The 24331-nt window shown below is 44.5% G+C and overlaps 2 protein-coding genes and 1 long non-coding RNA gene across 21 annotated transcripts in view; 1 reads left to right on the plus strand and 2 right to left on the minus strand.

Annotated features, from left to right (window-relative positions):
• GIT2 (GIT ArfGAP 2) overlaps nt 1-13926 on the minus strand; it is a 67300-nt gene extending 53374 nt beyond the window's left edge. For all 17 annotated transcript variants that reach the window (XM_032301231.1, XM_032301219.1, XM_032301234.1 and 14 more), the window contains exons 1-6: nt 13713-13926; nt 8475-8608; nt 6530-6642; nt 5800-5905; nt 1357-1443; nt 1117-1247 (exon numbers count right to left, since the gene is read on the minus strand). In XM_032301231.1, coding sequence (XP_032157122.1) covers nt 1117-1247; nt 1357-1443; nt 5800-5905; nt 6530-6642; nt 8475-8608; nt 13713-13764 — 623 coding nt within the window. In that variant the 5' untranslated portion in view covers nt 13765-13926. The remainder of the gene's footprint in view (nt 1-1116; nt 1248-1356; nt 1444-5799; nt 5906-6529; nt 6643-8474; nt 8609-13712) is intronic.
• Nucleotides 13927-14666: 740 nt separating this feature from the next.
• Nucleotides 14667-16671, minus strand: LOC116566768. The gene is made up of 2 exons (XR_004276008.1): nt 16292-16671; nt 14667-15978 (listed from the first exon to the last, which is right to left on the minus strand). It is a non-coding gene; the product is annotated as an uncharacterized LOC116566768 (long non-coding RNA).
• Nucleotides 16672-16717: 46 nt separating this feature from the next.
• Nucleotides 16718-24331, plus strand: part of ANKRD13A (ankyrin repeat domain 13A) — a 40919-nt gene continuing 33305 nt past the window's right edge. Inside the window, exon 1 of one of the 3 annotated variants that reach the window (XM_032301270.1) lies at nt 16718-16862. Coding sequence is in view for 2 of the 3 variants with exons in the window: in XM_032301253.1 (XP_032157144.1) it covers nt 17236-17331 (96 nt within the window). In the remaining variant the exon portion in view is untranslated. Of the gene's footprint in view, nt 16863-16937; nt 17332-24331 lie in introns of those variants that run through there. The other 2 variants (XM_032301253.1, XM_032301261.1) reach the window with 2 other exon arrangements.

The raw sequence follows: 24331 nt of genomic DNA on the forward strand, positions 1-24331 counted from the left end.
GTCCGCCTTGGACCCTCAAAGTGCTGGGATTACAGGTGTGAGCCACTGCGCCTGGCCTAGAGTGAGCACTTAGATGTCTACTACCCCAACCTTACAATTAACATTTTACTATACTTGTTTAATCACATAGCTATGTATAGATTTGCTTTTTAAGTTCAAGCAATAACTAAGAGTATTAAAAAATTGAAGAGTGGCTGGGAGCGGTGGCCCACACCTGTAATCCCAGTACCAAGAGGCCAAGGAGGGCGGATCACCTGAGGTTGGGAGTTTGAGACCAGCCTGATCAACATGGATAAACCCAGTCTCTACTAAAAATACAAACTTAGCCGGGTATGGTGGCACATGTCTGTAATCCCAGCTACTCAGGATGCTGAGGCAGGAGAATCGCTTGAACCCAGGAAGCGGAGTTTGCAGTGAGCCGAGATTGTGCCATTGCACTCCAGCCTGAGCCACAAAAGCAAAACTCCGTCTCAAAAAAAAAAAAAAAAAAAAAAAATTGAAGAGTGCATTCTATAATTCTTGAGTTGATTTGGAATCTAACTACAGCTCAAATACCACTGCATCATAAAGGATCAAGTGAAAGACTGGAAGTTTAGTATGCTGGTTCATGATTCTAGCCTGCCTCAACTTTGTCAAGCTGAGCTTACATGCATTTGAAATGTATTCACCTGTAAAATAAAATAACATAGGCCGGGCACAGTGGCTCACACCTGTAATCCCAGCACTTTGGGAAGCTAAGGTGGGAGGATCACCTGAGGTCAGCAGTTCAAGACCAGCCTGACCAACACGGTGAAACCCTAACCCTACTAAAAATATATAAAATTAGCCAGGTATGGTGGGGGGCACCTGTAATCCAAACTACTCTGGAGGCTGAGGCAGGAGAATCGCTTAAACTCAGGAGGCAGAGGTTGCAGTGAGCTGAGATCACGCCATTGCACTCTAGCCTGGGTGACAAGAGCAAAACTCCATCTCAAAAAATAAATAAAATTAAATAAATAAAATGACATAAATCTTTAAAGGGGTTAAATGTTAACATACACAATTTAGCTACCCAACAAGGAATCATACCCAACCAAAAAATCCCAGAGAGAAGTAGTAAGAATCTAGGTCTCTTACCTTGCATAATCAACAGGAGTTTTCCCACTAGAATCCTGTGTGCCTGGGTCTGCTCCATATACTGCCAATAATTCAGCCTGTAAAATCTGCCCTGCTTTGGAGGCAACATGGAGTGGGGTGTTTCCTTTTTCCTAAGAATCATAAATAAAAAGTAGACAAAAGAGCACATTAAATAAACTAAAGGCTACACAAACACAACTCACTTAGTTTCAACATCTGAAGCAATTCATGATTTCTTACAGGATGAAAGAAGTTGGCTTGTGCTCCTAAAGATAACAGTCTCAAACAGGTTTCAAGATTCCCTGTTCTCACGCTTGAATGGAGTTGCTGAAAAACACACAAACAAAAAAGAAATCGTGGTTAGAGACATAAAGAATGATGTCCTAGGGCAGCTGACAGACCATTTTAATATACATTACGTCACTAACACATAATCTTTATTTGTCTCAGTAAAGTGCATGGACCAGTTTCTCCTTTGCCAGTCACAACCGTCCCTGGGCTCTAAGGTGGGGTCAGGCCACTTTACTGATAAGGAAACTAGGGCTGTGAAGCCTGACCTGCCCAAATGCATGACTTGTCTAAGAAGTGGCAAAACCAGAACCTGAGTGAGAGGCAGGACTGTGTGAAGAGGTGACTGTGTGTGGCTCTGACATCTGATAGATCTTAATTTCAAACTATATCCACTTCAAGCTGTGTGACCTTGAGAAAGTTCTTTTTTTTTTTTTTAAAGAGCATTTATTTATTTATTTATTTATTTATTTATTTTTGAGGCGGAGTTTCGCTCTTGTTACCCAGGCTGGAGTGCAATGGCGCGATCTCGGCTCACCGCAACCTCCGCCTCCTGGGTTCAGGCAATTCTCCTGCCTCAGCCTCCTGAGTAGCTGGGATTACAGGCACGCGCCACCATGCCCAGCTACTTTTTTTTAGTTTTAGTAGAGACGGGGTTTCACCATGTTGACCAGGATGGTCTCGATCTCTTGACCTCGTGATCCACCCGCCTCGGCCTCCCAAAGTGCTGGGATTACAGGCGTGAGCCACCGTGCCCGGCCAAGTTCTTTAAATAATCTGAACCTCACTTTCCTCATCTCAAAAATGTCAACAATGGTAGGACGTGCTCATGCCTGTAATCCTAGCACTTTGCATGGTCCAGGTGGGAGGAACACTTGAGCCCAGGGGTTTGAGACTAGCCTGGGCAGCATAGCAAGACCCTGGCTCTACAAAAAACAGTAAAATTAGTTGGGTGTGGTGGCACGTGCCTGCAGTCCCAGCTACTAGGGAGGCTGAGGTGGGAGGATGACCTGATCCTGGGAAGTGGAGGCTGCAGTGAGCTATGATCATGCCACTGTACTCTAGCCTGGGTGACAGAGCAATACCCTGTCTCAAAAAAAAAAAAATTTGGGCCGGGCGCGGTGGCTCACGCCTGTAATCCCAACACTTTGGGAGGCCGAGGTGGGTGGATCACAAGGTCAAGAGATCGAGACCATCCTGGTCAACAGGGTGAAACCCCGTCTCTACTAAAAATACAAAACATTAGCTGGGCGTGGTGGCGCGTGCCTGTAATCCCAGCTACTCAGGAGGCTGAGGCAGGAGAATTGCCTGAACCCAGGAGGCGGAGGTTGCGGTGAGCCAAGATCGCGCCATTGCACTCCAGCCTGGGTAACAAGAGCGAAACTCTGTCTCAAAAAAAAAAAAAACAAAAAAAAAAAATTTTTTTTAATAAAAGGTGGTATTTTTCTTTCTTTCTTTTTTTTTTTTTTTTTTTTAAAAGAAAGGGCCTTGCTTGCTCTGTCATCCAGGCTGGAATGCAGTGGAACAATCATGGCTTACTACAGCCTCAGTATCATGGGCTCAAGTAATCCTCCCACCTCAGCCCCCTAACAGCTAGAACTATAGGCGCCAGCCACCATATTCTGCTAATTTTTTATTTTTCAATACAGATAAGGTCTCCCTATGCTGCCCAGGCTGGTCTCGAACTTACAAGCTGAAGTAATCCTCCCACCTTGGCCTCCCAAAGTGTTGGGATTACAGGCATGAGCTACTAGACCCAGCCCTATTCACAGGATTATAAGGAATTAGTGATATAATAAAGTACTCAAAGAATACAAATGCTATAATAGTAACAGTTATTATTAGTAGTTACTGTAACTAGGGCTTTAGGACTTCAAATTCTACATTGTGTAAGCTATAGGATCCTGCCTTATACCATACCCTCTCTACCACATTATTCTTGGCCTGTATAATAGACTTTAATAAAGTCTTTCAGGGTGGGAAAAGGCCTATGATATACTGAATTCTGTATTACTGCAGAAAAGCTCTTATACATTCAGAAGATGAGCCGACTTCCTTCAAATCTAACCTAGAATTGTCCAAGATGCAGTAACCCTTATCACAGGAACGAAGAAATCTACTCTAACATCTATTTCTAAGTTTTGTTTAATTTTTAAAATAGTTTTTGTTTGTTTTTTTAAACACAGGGTCTCATTATGTTGCCCAGGCAGGATTGAACTCCTGGGCTCAAGCAACCCTCCCACCTCAGCCTCCCAAGTAGCTAGTACTATAGGCATGTGCCACTGTGCCTGAGTAATTCTTAAAACTTTGGTAAGAAAAAAAAAAAACCTAACACATCCCAAGTCTCATTAATCAATGGAAGTAATAAGTATATGCATTTTTACACAAAATGTCAAATTCTAAATTCTTTAGCCAGATTCTGCTGGGGATTAAAAAATAAAAAATAAAGGCCAGATGCAGTGGCTCATGTCTGTAATCCCAGCACTTTGGGAGGCCAAGGCAGGCATATCGCTTGAGATCAGGAATTTGATATCAGTCTAGACAACATGGTAAAACCCAATCTGTACAAAAAACACAAAAATTAGCCTGGCTTGGTGGCACATGCCTGTGATCCCAGCCACTTGAGAGGCTGAGATGAGAGAATCATTTGAGCCTGGAGAGGTTGAGGCTGCAGTCAGCCATAATTGTGCTACTATACTCCAGCCTGGGCAACAGAGTGAGACCCTGTCTCAAACAAAACAAAGCAAAACAAATCCCTTAAAAAGTAATTAAAAAAAATTTTTTTTTTGATACAATGTCTCACTCTGTCTTTCATGCTGGAGTGCCGTGGTGTGGCTCACTGCAACCTCCATCTCCCCAGTTCAAAGAAGAACTAACATCCTACTGAAATTATTTCAAACAATCAAAGAGGAGGGGCTCCTCCCTAACTCATTCTGTGAAGCCAGCATCAGCCTGATACCAAAATCTGGCAGACACACAACAAAAAAGGAAAACTTCAGGCCAAAATCCATGATGAACACAAATTTTTAAAAAAAACTCTCAACAAAATATTAGCAAACAGAATCTAGCAGCACATCAAAAGTTAATCCACCATGATTAAGTAGGCTTTTTTTTGCTGAGATTCAAGGCTGGCTCAACATATACAAATCAATAAATGTGATTTACCACATAAACAGAAACAAAAGCTAAAACCACATGATCATCTCAATAGATGCAGAAAAAGTTTTCTTTTTATTTTTTGAGACAAGGTCTTGCTCTGTTGCGCAGGCTGGAATGCAGTGTTGTAATCTCAGCTCACTGCAACCTCTGCCTCCTGGGCTCAAGCCATCCTCCCACCCCAGCCTCCCAGGTAGCTACAGGAGCGTGTCACCATGCCTGACTAATATTTGTATTTTCTGTAGAGATGGGGTTTCACCATGTTGCCCAGGCTGGTCTTGAACTCCTGAGCTCAAGTGATCCGCCTGCCTCAGCCTCCCAAGTGCTGGGATTACAGGGGTGAGCCACTGCACCTGGCCAAAAAGTAATAAAAAAAAAATCTGAAGAGAAAAGCCTCATGCTCTGTGTGAGTAAGCATTTATCCAAGGCAATGCTTTGAAAATAAGTATGCACATTTCTTATAGCATCTCTTAAAAACATGCAAAGGCCCACAGAAAGACAACCGCCCCACTCGTTTTATAAGTATGATAAACCATTCTGTGTACTATAGCTTTGAGTCATACATTGCTTTCTGAAGATCATACTCACTGTTCAACCTGGAAACCTGAAGAAGTAAGCCCTCTTCCTTGAGTACTTTTTCTAGTCCTTATTAGAAAGAAACAATTGTCCTATAAACTTTCTTATCTTCTAGAAACAACTCTGAGATGGTTCCTATTTCAAAGTTAATCAAACAAACACTTATCAAAATATAATTTAAAAGCCATATTGGAAAAACACAAATAGCTTTCCAGAGACTTATTTTTCCTCTTTGCCCTTTACCTCCACTACATGAATGGCTGCCATTTGAATTCAGAGCAAAGATAAACCAACTGAAAAAAAGCTATTAATTACTTAATGTCCAGAAATTTTGTTTTCCTTTCTTTATTTAAAAACTTTTTCAGCCTGGGCAACATAGCAAGAACCCGTTTCTATGAAAAATAAAAAATATTAGCTGGGTGTGGTAATGTGCCTGTAGTTCTAGCTACTTGGGAGGCTGAGGTGGGAGGACGGCTTGAGCCTGGATGGTCGAGGCTGCAGTGAACCACGATCATACCACTGCACTCCAGCATGGGCAAGAGAGCAAGATCTGTCTCAAAACAAAAACAAAAACAAAAAACCACAACCAAACCTTTTCCCCCCAAATAAAACAGTATGCTGCCTCAGCCAGCTCTTTTAGGGATTTTGAAAGGTACGACCCACCTTGCTAAGATCTTTGGCAGTTACACTGTCGTCATCCCGGCAGGGCAAGCGATGGACAAACGCTAACATCTGATACTTGGCTCTGATGAATTCTGCTTTATTGGGACTGGTTCAAAAACAAAAAAGAAAACAGTTCACTAGTTCAGATACGACAATCCCCATTCTTTGTACTGTAAAAAGAAGAGGAAGTGACCCACATCCCCCACTGATAATAAAATGAACAATGTTCAAGGAAGTTTCAGCAAGGTTTAAGACCTGAGGTCTGAAAACATGCATTACTCATTATAATGGCTGGGACTGCAGAGTACCTACCTGCCTTTTATAGCGGCTCTCTTCTCTGTGTAATTGTCTAACTAACCGAGCAACTTTGGGAGAAAGCAGCATTTTAGTCCCATCTTATAGGTGTGGCAACAGGCAGACAGGTGTCCAGACCTAGATTTCTCGTCTGATTGCCTCTTATTTGAGCATAAGTTTAAATCTGATTACATTTACAGCCTCCAAGCCATGGTTTCCAACTGAGGAAGCCACTTATTCCTGCTGGGTAGCCATGCTAAACAGATGGTCCTGCCCCGCCCCATTCTGCATTTCTAATAGCAAAGAGCCTGATGCAGAACTGGGGTAACCCCCTCCTATGCTGACCTTGTGGAGGCTGACCAAAAATAGCTGCACTCCTTTCAGTGGGCCCCATTTGTTATGAAGAAATAAAAGTATTTATAAACATTCCACTCACTGTACTTTATCCTGTGGATTAGCTTTACGTCTTCCACTCATAATAGATGCAGGGTCCAGCAAAGAATGCTCCCATATAGAGTTAGCACCATTATTATACAAAGTCTCAACCATCTAAAATCAAGCAGGATGATATAAGACTTTAATTTCTTTCCACAAATATTCAATGGGGATCAGTGACTGAAGAGAGTAAACAAAGCCTTATTATAAACACTGTGTTAGGAATATCATTCATAACAGTTTTCTGATTTGAGAATGAGAAAGATGATCGATCTGTACGCAGGATTCAGCTTTGACCAGTAGGATAGTTAAATACCTAAAGAAGTGTGTCTGGAAAAGAAAAAAGTATTTCTGAATTGTTCTAATACAGTATGAAAGAAAAGTACTTTGACACGTTAGAGCAGGGTCTCCCAAACCTAATTAAACACTATTTTCAAGATTCTTAACAACCCATGTACTGTCTGTACTATTCACTTAATATTTATCTTTAAAGCCACTTACTTTTAAAAACAATGACAGTTTGATGTGCTATAGTTTGCCTATACATGGTAAAACAAGGCAACCATTAAAAAAACATGTATTACCTACATCTATCTTGCATACCACTGGTGGTTCCACACTTGGGAAATTGTTGCTTTAGGGTCAACTCTGGCATTCTAAACTACTCACCTCTGGACTTAGATTCAGTAATACAATCTGGCTTTGTAAACACAGATCAGAAAGCAGTAATAGCCCCTTTCACATGAGCCTGAGCTCTTAGAAACTTCTAGGCAAAAGTTAGTAATAAAGCATATCTCCCAATTTCATTTCAAGGCATGACTCCTAAAACAGCCCCATCTGTTTTTTTTACAGCGGTGTAGTTATTTTCACATCGGAGATCCAAACTCACTTATTTTGGCTCCTTGGGTTACACAGGCAAGTTTAAAGGATATGTACAGCTGTCATAGATTCAGTGCAATGTTGTAATCAAGATAAATGGAGACAAAACACACACTTAACCTTGAGTTCCAAGAGAAACTTGAAGAATGTGTACCCAAAAATAGAAGTAAAGGTGACATGACATTGGACTCCAAATAAAACAGCCCATTTAACAGGGTATTTGACATCCAATCAAAACATGTTAATTTAATTTGGTCTCTCTGACTAGCAACAAGACCTTTAAGAAAACTTAAAATGTTTCAGAAATTTCTGAGGAATCCCAGCCCATGCTGTTAACAAAGCAGAAAAGCACATTTAAAAAATATTAGCAGGTATTCAGGAATAAGTACATTAAAGAAAAGCTTCTCAGGCAGTAGTTTTCAGAAACATTAATTATCATGCACAGAAAAGATGGACTACTTAAAAACAGTTTCTTGGCCGTGCATGGTGGCTCTCGCCTGTAATCTCAGCACTTTGAGAGGCTGAGGTGGGCAGATCACTTGAGTTCAAAAGTTCCAGACCAGCCTGACCAACATGGTGAAACCCCATCTCTACTAAAAATACAAAAAATTAGCTGGGCATGGTGGCACACACCTGTAATCCCAGCTACTTAAGAGCCTGAGGCAGGAGAATTGCTTGTACCCAGGAGGCGGAGGTTGCAGTGAGCTGAGATTGCACCACTGCACTCCAGCCTGGATGACAAAGTGAGCCTCTGCCTAAAAAAAAAAAAAAAAAAAAAATTCTGGTGACAGTCTAGAAAGTCAACAGTGCAACACTGCCAAGGTATTTTAATGACCATCTATCTATCTATAATTGAGGTGTCTGGACAAGATTTATGTCAGGTAGGAAGAAAAGTCTTAAATGATGAATTCAATACAGATAATATTTATAAATAGCATTGATGGGCATGGCATCTCTATTCAATTATGAAACAGTTTTGTCTTATGGAAGAAGTATACCAGGAGAAATTTTAGTTGTTAGCAAGATGAGCCCTACCAACCGTCAGGAGAATTCTTCTTATCCTTTACCTGAAGCAGTGTTGGAGGCCATGGTGTGTGTTTCAGATGCCTCACTTGGGAGATATGGCGCCCTAGACTCCGATGGACACTGCAGCACTCGTCACATATAAATGTTCCCCTATTTACTGATGCCCAGGAAGGATCTGGAAAGAGAGTGAAATCTCAGTGGCAGGGATACCAGCAGGTTGCTATACCGCCAGATGGCGAAAGACGACTGAGGTGTGGTTTGTCAGAAAAAGGAGCCATTTTTGTTTCAGTATGCTCATCAATGCATTGAGCTGGTGATCTTGTCGGATGATACGACCTACCTTGCCTGATTAGGTACAATGTTAATTGAGACTAAAAACGTGAGTGGGAGCTGAGGGTAAGCAGTTATCTTCTTTCTGGTTCAGGGCCACAGTTTGTAACCCTAATTTGGATCTACCATTTCAGATGCATGCTCTTTCATTCAAACTAACAAAAGCAAATTGAGAGGGTACAGATGAATGATTTTGGATCCATCTCCATAAACACCAAGATAATACAATTTTTCTTTTTTGAGACTGAGTCTCATTCTGTAACCCAGGCTGGAGTACAGTGGCACAATCTTGGCTCACTGCAACTTCTGCCTTCCAGGTTCAAGTGATTCTCCTGCCTCAGCCTCCCCAGTAGCTGGGATTACAAGTGTGCACCACCATGCTTGGCTAATTTTTGTATTTTTAGCAGAGATGGGGATTCATCATGTTGGCCAGGTTGGTCTCGAACTCCTGACCCCAGGTGATCTGTCCACTTTGGCCTCCCAAAGTGCTGGGATTATAGGCGTGAGCCACTGCGTCTGGCCAAGATAATATAATTTTGACAGTGAATTATGCAGATAATATTTTCTGCAGCAAATGGTGTAAAAACTGCTGTCCTAATTCACTGCTATGAATCAACATGCCAATATGCTTAGCAGAAAGCTGCAAGTTACAGAATCATAAAATCACTCAGCTGCTACGGTTCTGAGGACAGGGAAACCTGGCTTCTTCCACTAGGAAATGTTCTATGATATCCATTAATTGCTTTTTGTGTGGTGTTTGGTTTTGTTTTTGAGAAAGAGTCTCATTCTGTCCCTAGGCTGGAGTGCCGTGGTGCAATCTTGGCTCACTGTAACCTCCACCTCCCGGGTTCAAGAGATTATCCTGCCTCAGCCTCCTGAGTAGCTGGAATTACATGCGTGTGCCACCAGCTCAGCTAATTTTTGTTATTTTTAGTAGAGACAGGGTTTCACCACGTTGGCCAGGCTGGTCTCAAACTCCTGACGTCAGGTGATCTGCTGCCTCAGCCTCCCAAAGTGCTGGGATTACAGGCGTGAGCCACCATGCCCAGCCAATTAATTGTTTTACATAAACTACCAAGTCCAATCATGCAACTGATTTGAAAAAAAAAAAGAAGCTGCAATAACACCAGCTTCACAGAGGCAAAGATGTAAAATAGAAATGAGTAATATTTTTGGTGTGTGTATAACACTTTTCCCTTTAAAATCACTGAGCTTCATTAGATGTCTCTTGAAACAAGGGATAATTTCATACTTGGCAAGCAGGATGGATCTGGGTAAGTAAACTGAATACTTAGAAACCTCAAATAAAGAAAGACCTACATTTCATCAGACTCACAATGGGGTGACAATAAGTGCCACTTAAGCTGCCTGGTCTAAGGGTTACATTTTAAAATTCTTCAATGTCCACAAAAATCTCTAAAATGCATGTACACCATCTTTACCATTTTTTAGGAGTTTATTCAAACCCTTTCAAACCATATAATGAAAAGTTATATGCTTTCAGTCAAAGATGAATCCTGGGAGTCAGTTGAGTGTGGTGCTTAAGAGGGTTGGCTCCAGAGACAAGCAGTTCAAGGTTTGAACCCCAACTCTGCCACTTCTCACACAATGATCTCAGATAAGTTACTTCTTTGAGTGTTCTCACCATGGATCAAATGAGAATAATAACATATCTCGGGAGAGTAAGGATATAGAGAGTAAATGAAGTACTTCGCACATAGTAAAGTACTCAGTAATGTTAGCTGTTTTATCTTTCCTAAATTATTTTCTCAGTATTCATATGCTTTTTAGAGTCCACGAAACTCATGATCACTGGAAAAAGTTTTTGATGGGAAATACTTAAAACATTGAACATTTCATGTGACCACTATACTACTGTGCTGAAAATCTCCATGGAGTTTTCAGGTAATTGAACTCAAGAGTGTGATGTCAGGCTGGGCGCGGTGGCTCAAGCCTGTAATCCCAGCACTTTGGGAGGCCGAGGCGGGTGGATCACGAGGTCAAGAGATCGAGACCATCCTGGTCAACATGGTGAAACCCCGTCTCTACTAAAAATACAAAAAATTAGCTGGGCATGGTGGCACGTGCCTGTAATCCCAGCTACTCAGGAGGCTGAGGCAGGAGAATTGCCTGAACCCAGGAGGCGGAGGTTGCGGTGAGCCGAGATTGCGCCATTGCACTCCAGCCTGGGTAACATGAGTGAAACTCCGTAACAAAAAAGAAACACAAAATAAAATAAAGAAAAAAAAGAGTGTGATGTCTTTGAAATGAACTAGATTCAATAAAAAAATAAAACAAGAATACTTAAGAAGATGTGATCATGGTTAAACATTTGCCATAAAGCAGAATCAAGATAATTCAATGAAGTATAACTCTGTCACTATTACTATATCACCCTAAAAAACAAGATTGGTAATATCCAGATGAAAGAGCTTAATAAAAACACATAACAGGCCAGGCGCAGTGGCTCACACCTGTAATCCCAGCACTTTGGAAGGCCAAGGCAGGTGGATCACGAGGTCAGGAGTTTGAGATCAGCCTGGCCAACATGGTGAAACTCTGTCCTCTACTAAAAGTACAAATATTAGCGGGGTGGTGGTGCACGCCTATAATCACGGCTACTCAGGAGGCTGAGGCAGGAGAATCGCTTGAACCTGAAAGGCAGAGGTTGTAGTGAGCCGAAATTGCACCATTGCACTCCAGCCTGGACAAGAGCAAAACTCTGACTCCAAAAAAAAAAAAAAAAAGATGCATAACAACACTGCTTTCCACAGTATAGTACTGCCATGAATGACCAAAAAAAAAAAAAAAAAGACTGTTTTGAAGCATAGCTTTGTTTTTCACTTATCATTCAGAGGATTTGCAGTATTCCTGAGGAAATTAAACAAGACAGCAAGAATTTAACACATATTAATTAAGACAGGTATTCGACTAACCACTTTAGCATCCTGGATCAGAATCTCATGGAAAGAATATTAGAATGTTAACATAGTAAAATAAAATTAAGTTTGTATGATAAGATTGGGTAAAACCCTCTAAGTTCACCTGGAGGCTTTATGCCAGGGCTCCAGGGACACCACAAATGCACTTCAAAAATGTTTGTGACTCCCCCAGACAAATCTTACATAAATTCTGCGTGAAAGAGAAAGTTCACATGCATTTTAAGGGGAGAAGGCCTTAGCATTCATCAGAATCTCAGAGAGGTCCCTAACCCTCTAGGTAATTCTCTCATTAGGGCTTTGCAGAAAAGGCAGTACAAATTTCTAGCTGCTCAATTTCACAGAGCATTTCAAGGTAGCCTAATTATATTCAAAACAGGAAGGAAGTGACTCAAGTCTCTGCAGATTAGGCATATGAGACAAGAGCTAAAGCGATACAATGGAAGAAAAATATTCTGAAATGCACGAAATGCTGCAAAAGTATATTTAAGGTGGCAACAAAGAAACAACTTTGCTTTTTCCCATACCCCATCAAGAAGCAAAAAAATATGCATTCCAAGAGGAAGTTACAAGCTAGACACATGTGAATCAAACACATCAAAGTTCAACTGAAAATAAGCAAGAAAATAAGGAAGTGGAACAAATAACATTTTTAGAAAAAAAGACGTAGTTTGTATAATTCACACTAACTTGGTTTAGAAAATACTTCTTTTTGAACTCCTCCACACCCCCTCCCCATCTTCAAAGGAAACTGGTAACAGCACCTGCACTTCACAGGCCATAAAATAACCACACAACGTTTGAGTTATCACAGTTCTATTCAAAATCAGTCTCCACTTCTAAACGACAAGCTGAAGATCAGAACAGTTGCAAAGCCAGTGGTGTTCAATGATTTAATTAAGATTGTTTATTGGACACTATTGTGCCACAAGAAAGCCATGCTACCTTCAAATTACTCAAAGCTAATACATCCACACACCTAAAACAGCATGTAGTAATCTATTCAGAGACTTGACAATTCAGTTGCAATTGCTAAGACACATTTGATCTCTACATGTGAATATTATGTATAAACAGTTATGCATCATTATGAAGGAATGGTTTTAGCGTTTCAATGCCCCTATATTGTTGGTGATTTTGCGTTTGTTTCAGTTGTAATTAACGTATGATTTAGACAGCCAATTCCAGTTTTAAGGGACTGCAAGGGTTCTACTGTAAACAATATAATACAAAAAAGAAAAGCCTTAGATGATGTGATCCTACGGGTATTCACTGACTCTTCCTCACCACTGAGAGTGACACTCCCGATTATCCTCATCGAAAAAATGAGGAAATCAAGCCAAGTAACCAAGTGAAGTCACCAGCCCAAGGTCACCCAGAAGCAAAATCTAGTTTGAACCCAGGCCGTTCAGATCCTCAAACTTGAGGCAAGCACTGCCTCCTAAGTGCTGGTTGTGTTTGCAAGACCTGGATCTCCTGGCGATTCTCCCAAGCGGAGTAGCTGTCAGGATGTCAGGAGCGGGGAAGTCATCTATGGGGACTCTCTGGCGAGTCTAAGGGAGTGTCACCCTCCCCGGGCAGGGCCCCCAGGCGGAAAGAGGGTCTAGTGTGGGAGGTGACACCTGCAGCTCTGGAGGCTGCAGCCGAGAGGACGCTCGCATTTTACTTCTGTAATTGGCTTTCCTGTGGATTGCCCAAGCCCCTTCCGTTCGGGGAGCAGCTCTGGCCCCCGTCACCTCCCCAGTTGGCATGGGACAAGGGAACCGGAGGGAACGAGAAGGAAAGGAGGGCCGCGAGGGACCGGGAGGGCGGCGGCCCACGGCCCGCCAGGCTCTGACAGGCCCGGGACGGGTCCCGCCCCAAGGCCGCCCCGGGACCCCTTCGTTGCGACCCCCGCCACGGGCTGCGGACGCCTGGCGGCGGGATGCCGCCTGACCTGAGGGGGCGGCCCCGGGGTAGGGGTCCCGGCCAGGAAAGCAAAGGGGAGCGGGCCCGGCCGGTGCGACTCACCCGGCCCGCTGCAGTCAGCGCACACCTCGCTGCTCCGGAGCCGTTTCGACATGGCTTGCGCTTCCCACCCGCCGGGAACTAGAGGCCCCAGGACAGCAAAGGCTGCGGCGGCGGCGGCGCTTCCGCTCTAACGGGTCCCAGCGGCGGCAAGGCAGCTGGCAGCGGCGCCTCTCCCCTCAGCGCCTTGAAGCCTTGGCACAGCACGCACGCGCGGGGAGGCGCCCTTCTGCGACTGTCAGGTCATGTGACCGGAAAGGGCACACTGCCTTGTCGCCATCTTGAGTGAGGGCAGAAGGCTGCCCTAGCATCATCTGTCCGACCTTTAAATATTGAATTTGGGTCTCCCTCTCTGGCAGAGATTCCCCTCGTCCCGACTGATTAATACCAGCGGAAGCAGCAATATCTTGTGATGAGAACGCTGGAGCCACAACCTTCCTGAGGATATCAGCGGTCAAGTTCATTCATTCATTCCTTTATTCAACAAATATTTATCAAGCACTTACCATGTTTCATACATTGTCCCGGCCACTAGAGAAACTAGTGAGCAAAGACTGAATTTCCAATCCTTATGAAGCTTGTATTTTACTGGGGTAGATAAATTAAACTAAGATTATATTATAAGATTCCAGCGTGGGCGCTGTGGCTCACTCCTGTAATCTCAGCAGTTTGGAAGGCTGAGGCAGGCAGATCGCTTGAGGCCAGGAGTTCAAGACCAGCCTGGGCAAAATGGTGAAAATACAGAAATACAAAAATTAGCCGGGTGTGGTGGCACATGCCTGTAATCCCAGCTACTCCAGAGACTGAGGCATGAGAATTGCTTGAGTCGGAGAGGCCAAGGTTGCAGTGAGCAGAAATTACATCACTGCAGTCCAGCCTGGGTGACAGAGCGAGACTGTCTCAAAAACAGCAACAATAACAACAACCAAAAAACCCCAAAACAATAACAAAAAAGAATATGTTAGATGATTCCTTCTTTGGGCTTCAGTTTTAACCTCATCTTCAAAATGAAGATAATGTGTTGTTTACTTCTAGTCATGACTTGTTTTTGTATGGCTTGCTATTTTAAAATGATTTTTACATTTTTAAAGGGTTGGGAGATGAAAATGAAGGAGAGAGGGAAAGAAAGAAAAAGAGGAAGAAGAATATGCAACAAAACTTGTATGTGACCAGCAAAGTTAAACATTCATTCTGGCTAAGGACAGATGGAATAAATTATGGAAAAAATGTGATATACCTGCTCAATAGTAATCCCTCAATAAATAGTAGCTCCCATAATTATGGATATTGCTCTTATTTTCTAATTACTGTTTTTCTTCATATGTTAGGAATTTGAGAATATGAATAGCTAACCTGGGGTAATTTACAGAATGGTATGAGATAAACACAATGAAATGAAGTGAATCAGTGTGAAGGAGAAAAGAGATGTGACCCTAATACCAATGATTATTGTCAGTCTTACATATAAATACAACTATGATCTCCTTTCAGCAAATATTGGATACCTGTTGTGAGCCAGGTACTATTTTGGTTTTTGGTACTCTGGTAAGCAAAACAGATGTGGTTCCTGTCATTGTGGGGTTTTCTGATTAATGAGATAGGGAGATGTTCAATAAACGAGATGATAAAGAAGAAGACTAAGTTGCCAAAGTCTGAAAGAATGAAAGTGCTGGTAGAGGCCTCAGAAGCACTGGTCTTGAGTCCATCTCTCCAGTGTGATAAATGTGTGATGTAGGGATAATCACAGAATTCCCATGCATTCCATAGTTAAGAGTCTCCGGGTGCCATGCTGGGGATCCTGCATCCTGTTTTGGTTTAGCAACTCACAAATCTTCTGGGCTCCACATCTGTGGAGAATGGATTAGGCTGGGATTCTTGAACAGTTGTCGTTGCAGGCATCTGAAGAGCTGGATGTGCATACACTCAGAAGGCAAAGGGAATGTTTTCACAATGCGTTAAATAGCTTCACCCAGCTAAGTGGTCTAGTTGTAGACAGCTGAGCTGAAGCAGCAGCAGAAAGTTCAAGCCCACGAGTAGCTAGCTGTAAGTTGATTTGGCTCCATTGAGTCAAGGAGGCATAGTGACTGAAACTCAAAGGATAAACTTCATATTCGCAGAGTGTGGTCAAATATGGGTGTTATTTATCAGTCTTTTCAGCCATAACCTCAAATCCAAAATGCTAACTTAAAAATGACATTCATACACGGACTAAATCACCACCATAGGTAGCCATTGAATCATAACCTGGTTTGGAGTTCAAATAGAACAGCTCAGGCCGGGCGCGGTGGCTCACGCCTGTAATCCCAGCACTTTGAGAGGCTGAGGCGGGTGGATCATGAGGTCAAGAGATCGAGACCATCCTGGTCAACATAGTGAAACCCCGTCTCTACTAAAAATACAAAAAATCAGCTGGGCATGGTGGCACATGCCTGTAATCCCAGCTACTCAGGAGGCTGAGGCAGGAGAATTGCCTGAACCCAGGAGGCGGAGGTTGCGGTGAGCCGAGATCGCGCCATTGCACTCCAGCCTGGGCAACAAGAGCGAAACTCCGTCTCAAAAAAAAAAAAAAAAAAAAATAGAACAGCTCAGCTGAGGAGGATTTTTCTCCCCGAGGGGACATTTGACAATATCTGGAGAGACATGTTTTGGGGGGTGCTCCTGGCATTGAGTAGGGAGAAAGACCAGGGAAATTGCTCAGCATTCTGCAAAGGACCAGACAACCCCCCCACAAAAACTGCCCAGTTCAAAATGTGCCGAGGTTGAGAAATCATGAACTAGAAATATCCTCTTCTATGCAAATGCTATATTTGAAGCCACTTCGCCAAGGTTTAGAGTTCCTCCTTCAAAAATTGTCTGGTGTTGCCCACTTCCAAAATGGCTTCTGATCCGTCGTGGAAGCATCTGCCCTGCTCCAAAAAGGATTCAAAGGTGTCAGCAGCTGGAATGGTTTGGTCCGGGCCTCAGTTGTTACCCTCTGGCTGCAGGGCAAGTGGAAGAGGCCCAGTTGTGGACTGAACCACATGGGGCCACTGGAACAGGGGAAAGAAGCTGGGGATAGATAGAGAGAACTTTCCTCGTGGAGATCTTAAGCCAAGAGAATTAACCGCAGCTCTGCTCTGTGGGCTGCGGTGAGTTTTCTGGTGTGAGCTGGAGGTGGGTGAAATGGCGCGGACCCCGGACCCGGTGCCCGAGGGCGCCTCCCCCCGCCGCGGCATGCGGTGGTTCGCTCTCTACACTTCCCTGTTTGGGGCAGTTCAGTCCGCAGAAGTCGGTCCGCAAGCTGTCAGCGCCGGCGGGAACGTCGCGGGGCGCGGGGTGGGCGCGGCCGACCAGGTCCCAGAGCTGGCCTGCGACCCCGAACCTCCCGCGCGCCCCGCACCCGACCCGCTCAGCCGGCCGGCCGTGTAACGCGCCCTTCGCTCGCTCACTCACCGGCCGCGGGGCAGGCGGGCGGGCGCCTGAGACCCCGCCGGGGCCGAGACTTGGGGCGGTCGGGCGGCGAGGGCCCGGTTACGGCCTCCTCGCCATGTCCTCGGCCGGCGATGCCGGCGACCACTACCCGCTGCACCTCCTAGTCTGGAACAACGACTACCGGCAGCTCGAGAAGGAGCTGCAGGGCCAGGTGAGGGGCGGGGTGGGGGTCCGTCTCCTGGAGGGGATTGCGGGAAATCGGGCGGGGGTTGTTTCGCCTCCCTAAGCCCATTTCCAACCCTCTGTCCCCGGGTTCCCCAGGCCCTTTCCACATTGCAGGTGTGGGACAGTCCTAATAATAGGACACGTATCGAGTACTTACCGTACCACGGGCTTTTTGTACATCTTCGCTCTTTCACCTTTACAGTAACGCTGGGGGGTAGATACTGTTACTTTCCCGCTGGACAGAGAAGGAAACTGAGGCTCTCAGAGGTTACGTGCCTTGTGCGAGGCCACCCCGCTGATAAATGCCAAGTCGGGATTTTAACTCGGGCCGGCTGGCTCCGGAATGCACCGTCTTAACCATTTTTAGGTTCTGCTGCCTCAAAGACGTAAGAATAGCACACCCTCCTTGCTGTAAGGAAGGGCTTGGTTCATTTTGGAAGCCAAGTTCTAACTCGCCCTGTGACCTTGGGCAAGGCATTTTCCCTCTCTGGCTCACGTTAACTTAGCTGTAGAATGAGGATGTGGGTGCTGGGGCAAAACCCAACACTCAACTCTATTGATAGGTCTGGGGTGAGGTCCAGGTGCCGCATTTTAACAAACTCCCCAAGGAGGCTGATACCTAGCAAAGTTTGAGAATCACTGTTTCTCAGGCTCCTTAAAATCCTTCCTATTCTAAAGTGCTTTGATGCTTTGATCTTTTCATTATTGTCATCTCTTTTAAGGCAGTGGTGCTCTCAGTTGGAGGTGATTTTGCACCCCCAACCCCAATTCCCCTGGGGACATTTGGCAATGTACGGGAACTTTTTTGGTTGTTGCAAGTGGAAAGTGGGTGCTACTGGTAGCGTGTAGAGGCCAGTAATGCTGCTAAACATCCTGCAATGGCCAAGACAGCCCCCCACAACTAAGACTTATCTGGCCCCCAAAGTCAGTAGCGCCTCTGTTGAAAAACGGTGCTTTTTTTGTTTGTTTTTCTTTTTTTTTTTTTTTTTGAGACAGTTTCACTCTTGTTGACCAGGCTGGAGTGCAGTGGCACGATCTTCTCTAACTGCAACCTCTGCCTCCTGATTTCAAGTGATTCTCCCACCTCAGCCTCCCAAATAGCTGGGATTACAGGCATGTGCCACCACGCCCGGCTAATTTGTATTTTTAGTAGAGACAGGATTTCTCCATGTTGATCAGGCTGGTCTCGAACTCCAGACCTCAGGTGATCCGCCTGCCTCGGCCTCCCAAAGTACTGGCATTACAGGTGTGAGCCACCACGCCCAGCCGAGAAACTCTGCTTTTAAAATATCCCAACAATACTTGGAGGTATTGGTGCCCTCAAGTTTCAAACTAACAAACCTAGCCGTTAGGATGAGGATTTGTGATTACCCTTGAAATCTGATATGGTTGTTCTTTTTGGCTTCATACATTTTATCCCGTGTGTTACAGACTTGGTTTTTGAATGACTCAAAATTAGTGCTATAATTGCCCAGAAGTTGTAGAGGAAGAGAAGCATTGGTTGTCTTATGGTTGGCAAAAATTGAGATTGATTAGCATTACTCCATTTGGTGAATGGGTACTGCTAAGCTGTGTACTTGCAACCTGCCACATTTAAGTTGGTTGAGTCTCCACCAAAAGTCAAAAGTTACTCTCTTTTCTTTTTTTTCTTTTTGAGATGGGTCTCACTCTGTCGTCCAGACTGGAGTGCAGTGGTGCAATCTCAGCTCACTACAACCTTCACCTCCCAGATTTCAGCTATTCTCCTGCCTCAGCCTCCTGTGTAGCTGGGACTACAGGCTTTGCCACCATGCCTGGCTAATTTTTGTATTTTTACTGGAAATGGGATTTCACCATGTTGGCCACGCTCAACGCCTGGCCTCAAGCAGTTCACCTGCCTCGGCCTCTGAAAGTGCTGGGATTATAGGCATTAGCCACTGTGCCCGGCCTTTTTTCATTTAAAAAGAATTCCAGGCCAGGCACGGTGGCTCATGCCTGTAATCCCAGCACTTTGGGAGGCCAAGGTGGGTGGATCACGAGGTCAGGAGATCGAGATCATCCTGGCCAGCATGGTAAAACCCTGTCTCTACTAAAAATACAAAAAAAAATTAGCTGAGTGTGGCGGTGTGTGCCTGTAATCCCAGCTACTCGGGAGGCTGAGGCTACTCAGGAGGCTGAGGCACAAGAATTGCTTGAACCCAGGAGGCAGAGGTTCCAGTGAGCCAAGATCATGCCACTGCACTCCGGTCTGGCCACAGAGCCTGGCGACAGAGTGAGACTCCATCTCAAAAAAAAAAAAAAAAAAAAAAAAGAGAATTCCAGATAAGATAAACTTCTGTGAGGACATTGTTCTCAATTAGATGACAGGGCAACTATTTAAGAGTTAAGGAGATATGACACATGCCCCTAGACTAAATGATTCACTATTAAGCATTTCAGTATACCTAATAATTCCTTTTCTATTACTAGACATGGTGCAGAGGTAAAAACTCTAAGACTCAGCTAGTATACTTTAAAAATGACCAGCTTTGGTTTTTAGGCATCTGCTTCTTTTGGTATCCAGGCTGGTCTTGAACTCCTAGACTCAAGTGGCTGGGATTGTCTGGGATGACAGGCGTGAGCCACCGTACCCTGCCCAAATCCTGTATTCTTAACCCCTACTTTAGTTCTTTCAGTAAATATGACTTCATTTCAGGATTATGGAGAATAAATAAGGAAGATAATGGACCTGAAAGTGCAGGCATATAGTAAATGGAAACAATATCATTTACCAGTAGCTGCTGCTATTATAATCATCATTTTTAAACCTGGGGATTGAGCTTCTTTTCTGTATACAAGGAACATGTATTGATTGCATAATTAAAAACAAAAAGTTCTTAAGGCAGGCGTGGTGGCTCATGCCTGTAATCCCAGCACTTTGGGAGGCTGATGTGGGTGGATCACAAGGTCAGAAGTTTGAAAGCAGCCTGACCAACATGGTGAGACTGTCTCTACTAAAAATACAAAAATTAGCTGAGTGTGGTGGCACGTACCTGTAATCCCAAGCTACTCAAGAGGCCGAGGCAGGATAATTGCTTGAACTGGGGAGGCAAAGGTTGCAGTGAGCTGAGATCGCATCACTGCACTCCAACCTGGGCGACAGAGCAAGACTCCATCTCAAAAAACAAACAAAAAACCCCCCAAAATTCTTATCAGCCCAGCAGTAAAGTGGCTGTTTCCCTTGATGTTTTGTTTGCTGGTGAGTTTCTGCTGTCGGTTTCTTCATTTCCCCTATCCCTGAGTGAGACTTGAAGCATGTACACTGATAGCTGTAAGAATCTTTTTCCAGGTTTTTTATTCCTGTTCCAGGAACAGCTACACAAGAAAGAATCAAGTTTATCCAGATGAAGAGGATAAGCACATGTTTTGAGTGTGTGTGAGCCAGCCCTTATCCCACTGTCAGTGTCACTAATAGTGGGCAGTTGTGTAACTTTGCCAACTACGAGATTGTTCAGTCCTTCATCTGATAAACAGAGGCATTTAATAAAGTGCCTCTTAACCCATCAGCTTATTAATATTCAGTGGGTCCTTGAAGTTGGTTGTCGAAGTAAACTATTTATGTTTCTAGTTATATCATTTGCCACTTAGCTAAAGAGGTCTGTTAAACCTCTTTGGCCTTTTTACTGATGCTGAGACATGAACACTTAAGAGGACAGATGCAAAGGTGAGTCAGTGTACCTTAGAGAGGGTTGGAAAACCTGGGTTGGGTGAGATGGAATATGGCAGATGAGGCCTGACTCTAGAGCCAGGCCCCTGGTTAGGAAGCCAGCAGGTGAAAAGCACAGCATCTAGGTAAGAGGAGGACATTCCTGGGGTTCTCACTGCAGCCAGGGCAGGCTAGGTGAGGCCTCTGGGCACAGATTTAAGTCGCTGAGCCATGAGCTAGGCATCCAAGATGAATAGCCTAGAGCCTGCTCCCTGCATACGCCCTGTTGGTCATTAAGGGCTCAGGGTCACCTTAGGAAACTGGCCTCAGGATTCCTATTCCCACCAACTGAGGGTGGGGGCCACACAGAAGACCGGGACCGTCTGAGATTGAAGAGGAGCGAGGGCCTTTGACTGTGTTGAGAGAGAGGAAGGCTAGCCAGCAGCCTCTTGCTGGAGGCTTCCTAGAAGTGAGAATGATAGTTTATGAAGCACTTCCTGTATGCCAGGTACCAAGGCACAGGGAAGCTGGTAATTCACCTGAGGCGAGTGAGGAAGCTGGAAGGGGAGCCCGGTTGTCTGGTTCTGCAGCCTGGCCTCAGAGCTTGGCAGGAGGACGGGAAGATGGTAAAGAAGGCTTTTGATTGAGGAGGCTGAGGCGGGGCAGCTGATTGAGGACAGGAGTTCAAGACCAGCCTGGCCAACATGGTAGGACCCCATCTCCTTAAAAAGATTTTTTTTGGCTGGACACAGTGACTCATGCCTGTAATCCCAGCACTTTGGGAGGCCGAGATGGGCGGATCACGAGGGTCAGGAGTTTTGAGACCTGCCTAGCTAACATAGTAAAGCCCCATCTCTACTAAAAATACAAAAAATTGGCCGGGCACAGTGGCTCACGCCTGTAATCCCAGCACTTTGGGAGGCCGAGGGGGGTGGATCACAAGGTCAGGCGTTTGAGACCAGCCTGGCCAACATAGTGAAACCCGGTCTCTACTGAAAATACAAAAAATTAGCCGGCCGTGGTGGCGGCAGCACCTATAATCCCAGCTACTCAGTAGGCTGAGGCAGGAGAATCGCTTGAACCTGGGAGGCAAAAGTTGCAGTGAGCCAAGATCATGCCTCTGCACTCCAGCCTGGGCGACAGTGCAAGACTCCATCTCAAAAAAAAAAAAAAAAAAATGCAAAAAATTAGCTGGACTTGGTGGCAGGTGCCTGTAATCCCAGCTACTCGGATGCTGAGGCAGGAGAATCACTTGAACCTGAGGAGGCAGAGGGTGCAGTGAGCTGAGATCATGCTGTTGCACTTCAGCCCAGGCGACAGTGTGAGATTCCAACTAAAAAAAAAAAAATTTTTTTTTAAGGCTTTTGAGCAAGAAAAGTGGATACGCTGAAATGAGCAAATAAGAAGGAAACTCCTAGTTAAAAGGAGATGGATTTTTATTTGGTTATAGCTCATTGCTAAAGAAACTTAAAAACCTAAATGATCAACTTCGAAAGTGAATTCCAGCTAAATTCTGAAAGTCCTTGATCTCTGAGCTGATATTATTAGTTGAAAATTCTAAGCCCCACTATTAACTGTAATGAAATTTGAACAAATCCCTTTTTAAGGAAGAAAGTGACAGCTTATGTGAAACTCCATAGTGAGGGCGTATGATAAAACAGATAACTCTTCTCAGTGCTTACTGTGGTGTCAAGCACTGTGCTAAGTTAAGGCCTTTCCCCCCTTGTAAGAACTGTAAGGTAGGTGTATTTTAATTGTTCCATTTTACAAGCGAGCAAACTGAAGCTCAGGAGAAATTAAGCAACTTGTCAAACAGTAGATGATAGATTAGTTTTATGTATTATAAATAAATATGCATTGATTTTTTTTCACACCTTTATTGAGATATAGTTCACTTATATAATTTACATTTAAAGGTTATTATTATTCAGTGGTTTTTAGTATATTTGCTGAGTTGTGCAACTATCACTACTGTCAAATTTCAGAATTTTTTTTCTTTTTTTTTTTTTTTGAGACAGGGTCTCACTCTGTTGCCTAGGCTGGCACGATCACAGCTCACTGCAGCCTTCACCTTCTGGGCTTAAGCGATCCTCCCACCTGAGCCTCCCAAAGAGCTAGGACTACAGGCAAGGACCACCTCACTCGGCTAATTTTTTTTTTTTTTTTTTTGAGACGGAGTTTCACTCTTGTTACCCAGGCTGGAGTGCAATGGCGTGATCTCGGCTCACCGCAACCTCCGCCTCCTGGGTTCAGGCAATTCTCCTGCCTCAGCCTCCTGAGTAGCTGGGATTACAGGCACGCACCACCATGCCCAGCTAATTTTTTGTCTTTTTAGTAGAGACGGGGTTTCACCATGTTGACCAGGATGGTCTCGATCTCTTGACCTCGTGATCCACCCGCCTCGGCCTCCCACAGTGCTGGGATTACAGGCGTGAGCCACCGCGCCCGGCAACTCGGCTAATTTTTAAAGATTTTTTGTTGAGAAAAATGTGTCCCTGTGTTGCCCAGACTCATCTCAAACTCCTGGGCTCAAGCAGTCCTCCCGCCTTGAACTGCCAAAGTGCTGAGATTACAACAAGTGTGAGCCACTGCACCCAGCCTGTAACATTTTCATCACCCGAAAAAGAAACCTCCATACCCCATACAAAGTCACTCCTCATTTCTCCCCAACCCCTCATTTCTCCCCAACCCCTCCAGCCCCAGGCAACCTGCTAGCCTACTTCCTGTGTCTACATTCGCCTATTCTGGACATTTAATAGAATCATTTGTTCTTTCACTTAGCATAGTGTTTTGGAGGTTCATCCATGCTGTGGCATGTGTCGGGTACTTCATTCCGTTTTATGACTGAATATATTTCATTGTATGGATGTACTGTGTTTTGTTTGTTAGATAAAAATGTTTCTCCATTTGTCAACTGATGAACATTTGGGTTGTCAACACTTTTTGGCTATTATGAATAATGCTGCTGTTTGTATTTGTGTATGTTTTTGTGGGTTTTTTTTTTTTTTGAGACAGAGTTTTGCTCTTGTTACCCAGGCTGGAGTGCAATGGCGCGATCTGGCTCACCGCAACCTCCGTCTCCTGGGTTCAGGCAATTCTCCCGCCTCAGCCTCCTGAGTAGCTGGGATTACAGGCACGCGCCACCAGGCCCAGCTGATTTTTTGTATTTTTAGTAGAGACGGGGTTTCACCATGTTGACCAGGATGGTCTCGATCTCTTGACTTCGTGATCCACCCGCCTCGGCCTCCCAAAGTGCTAGGATTACAGGCGTGAGCCACCGCGCCCGGCCGGGTTTTTTTTTTTTTTTTTTTTTTTTTTTTTG

This window comes from Sapajus apella, unplaced genomic scaffold (assembly GCF_009761245.1).
Source record: "Sapajus apella isolate SASKATOON/1434 unplaced genomic scaffold, GSC_monkey_1.0 scaffold2, whole genome shotgun sequence".
NCBI classification, from domain to species: Eukaryota; Metazoa; Chordata; class Mammalia; order Primates; family Cebidae; genus Sapajus; species Sapajus apella.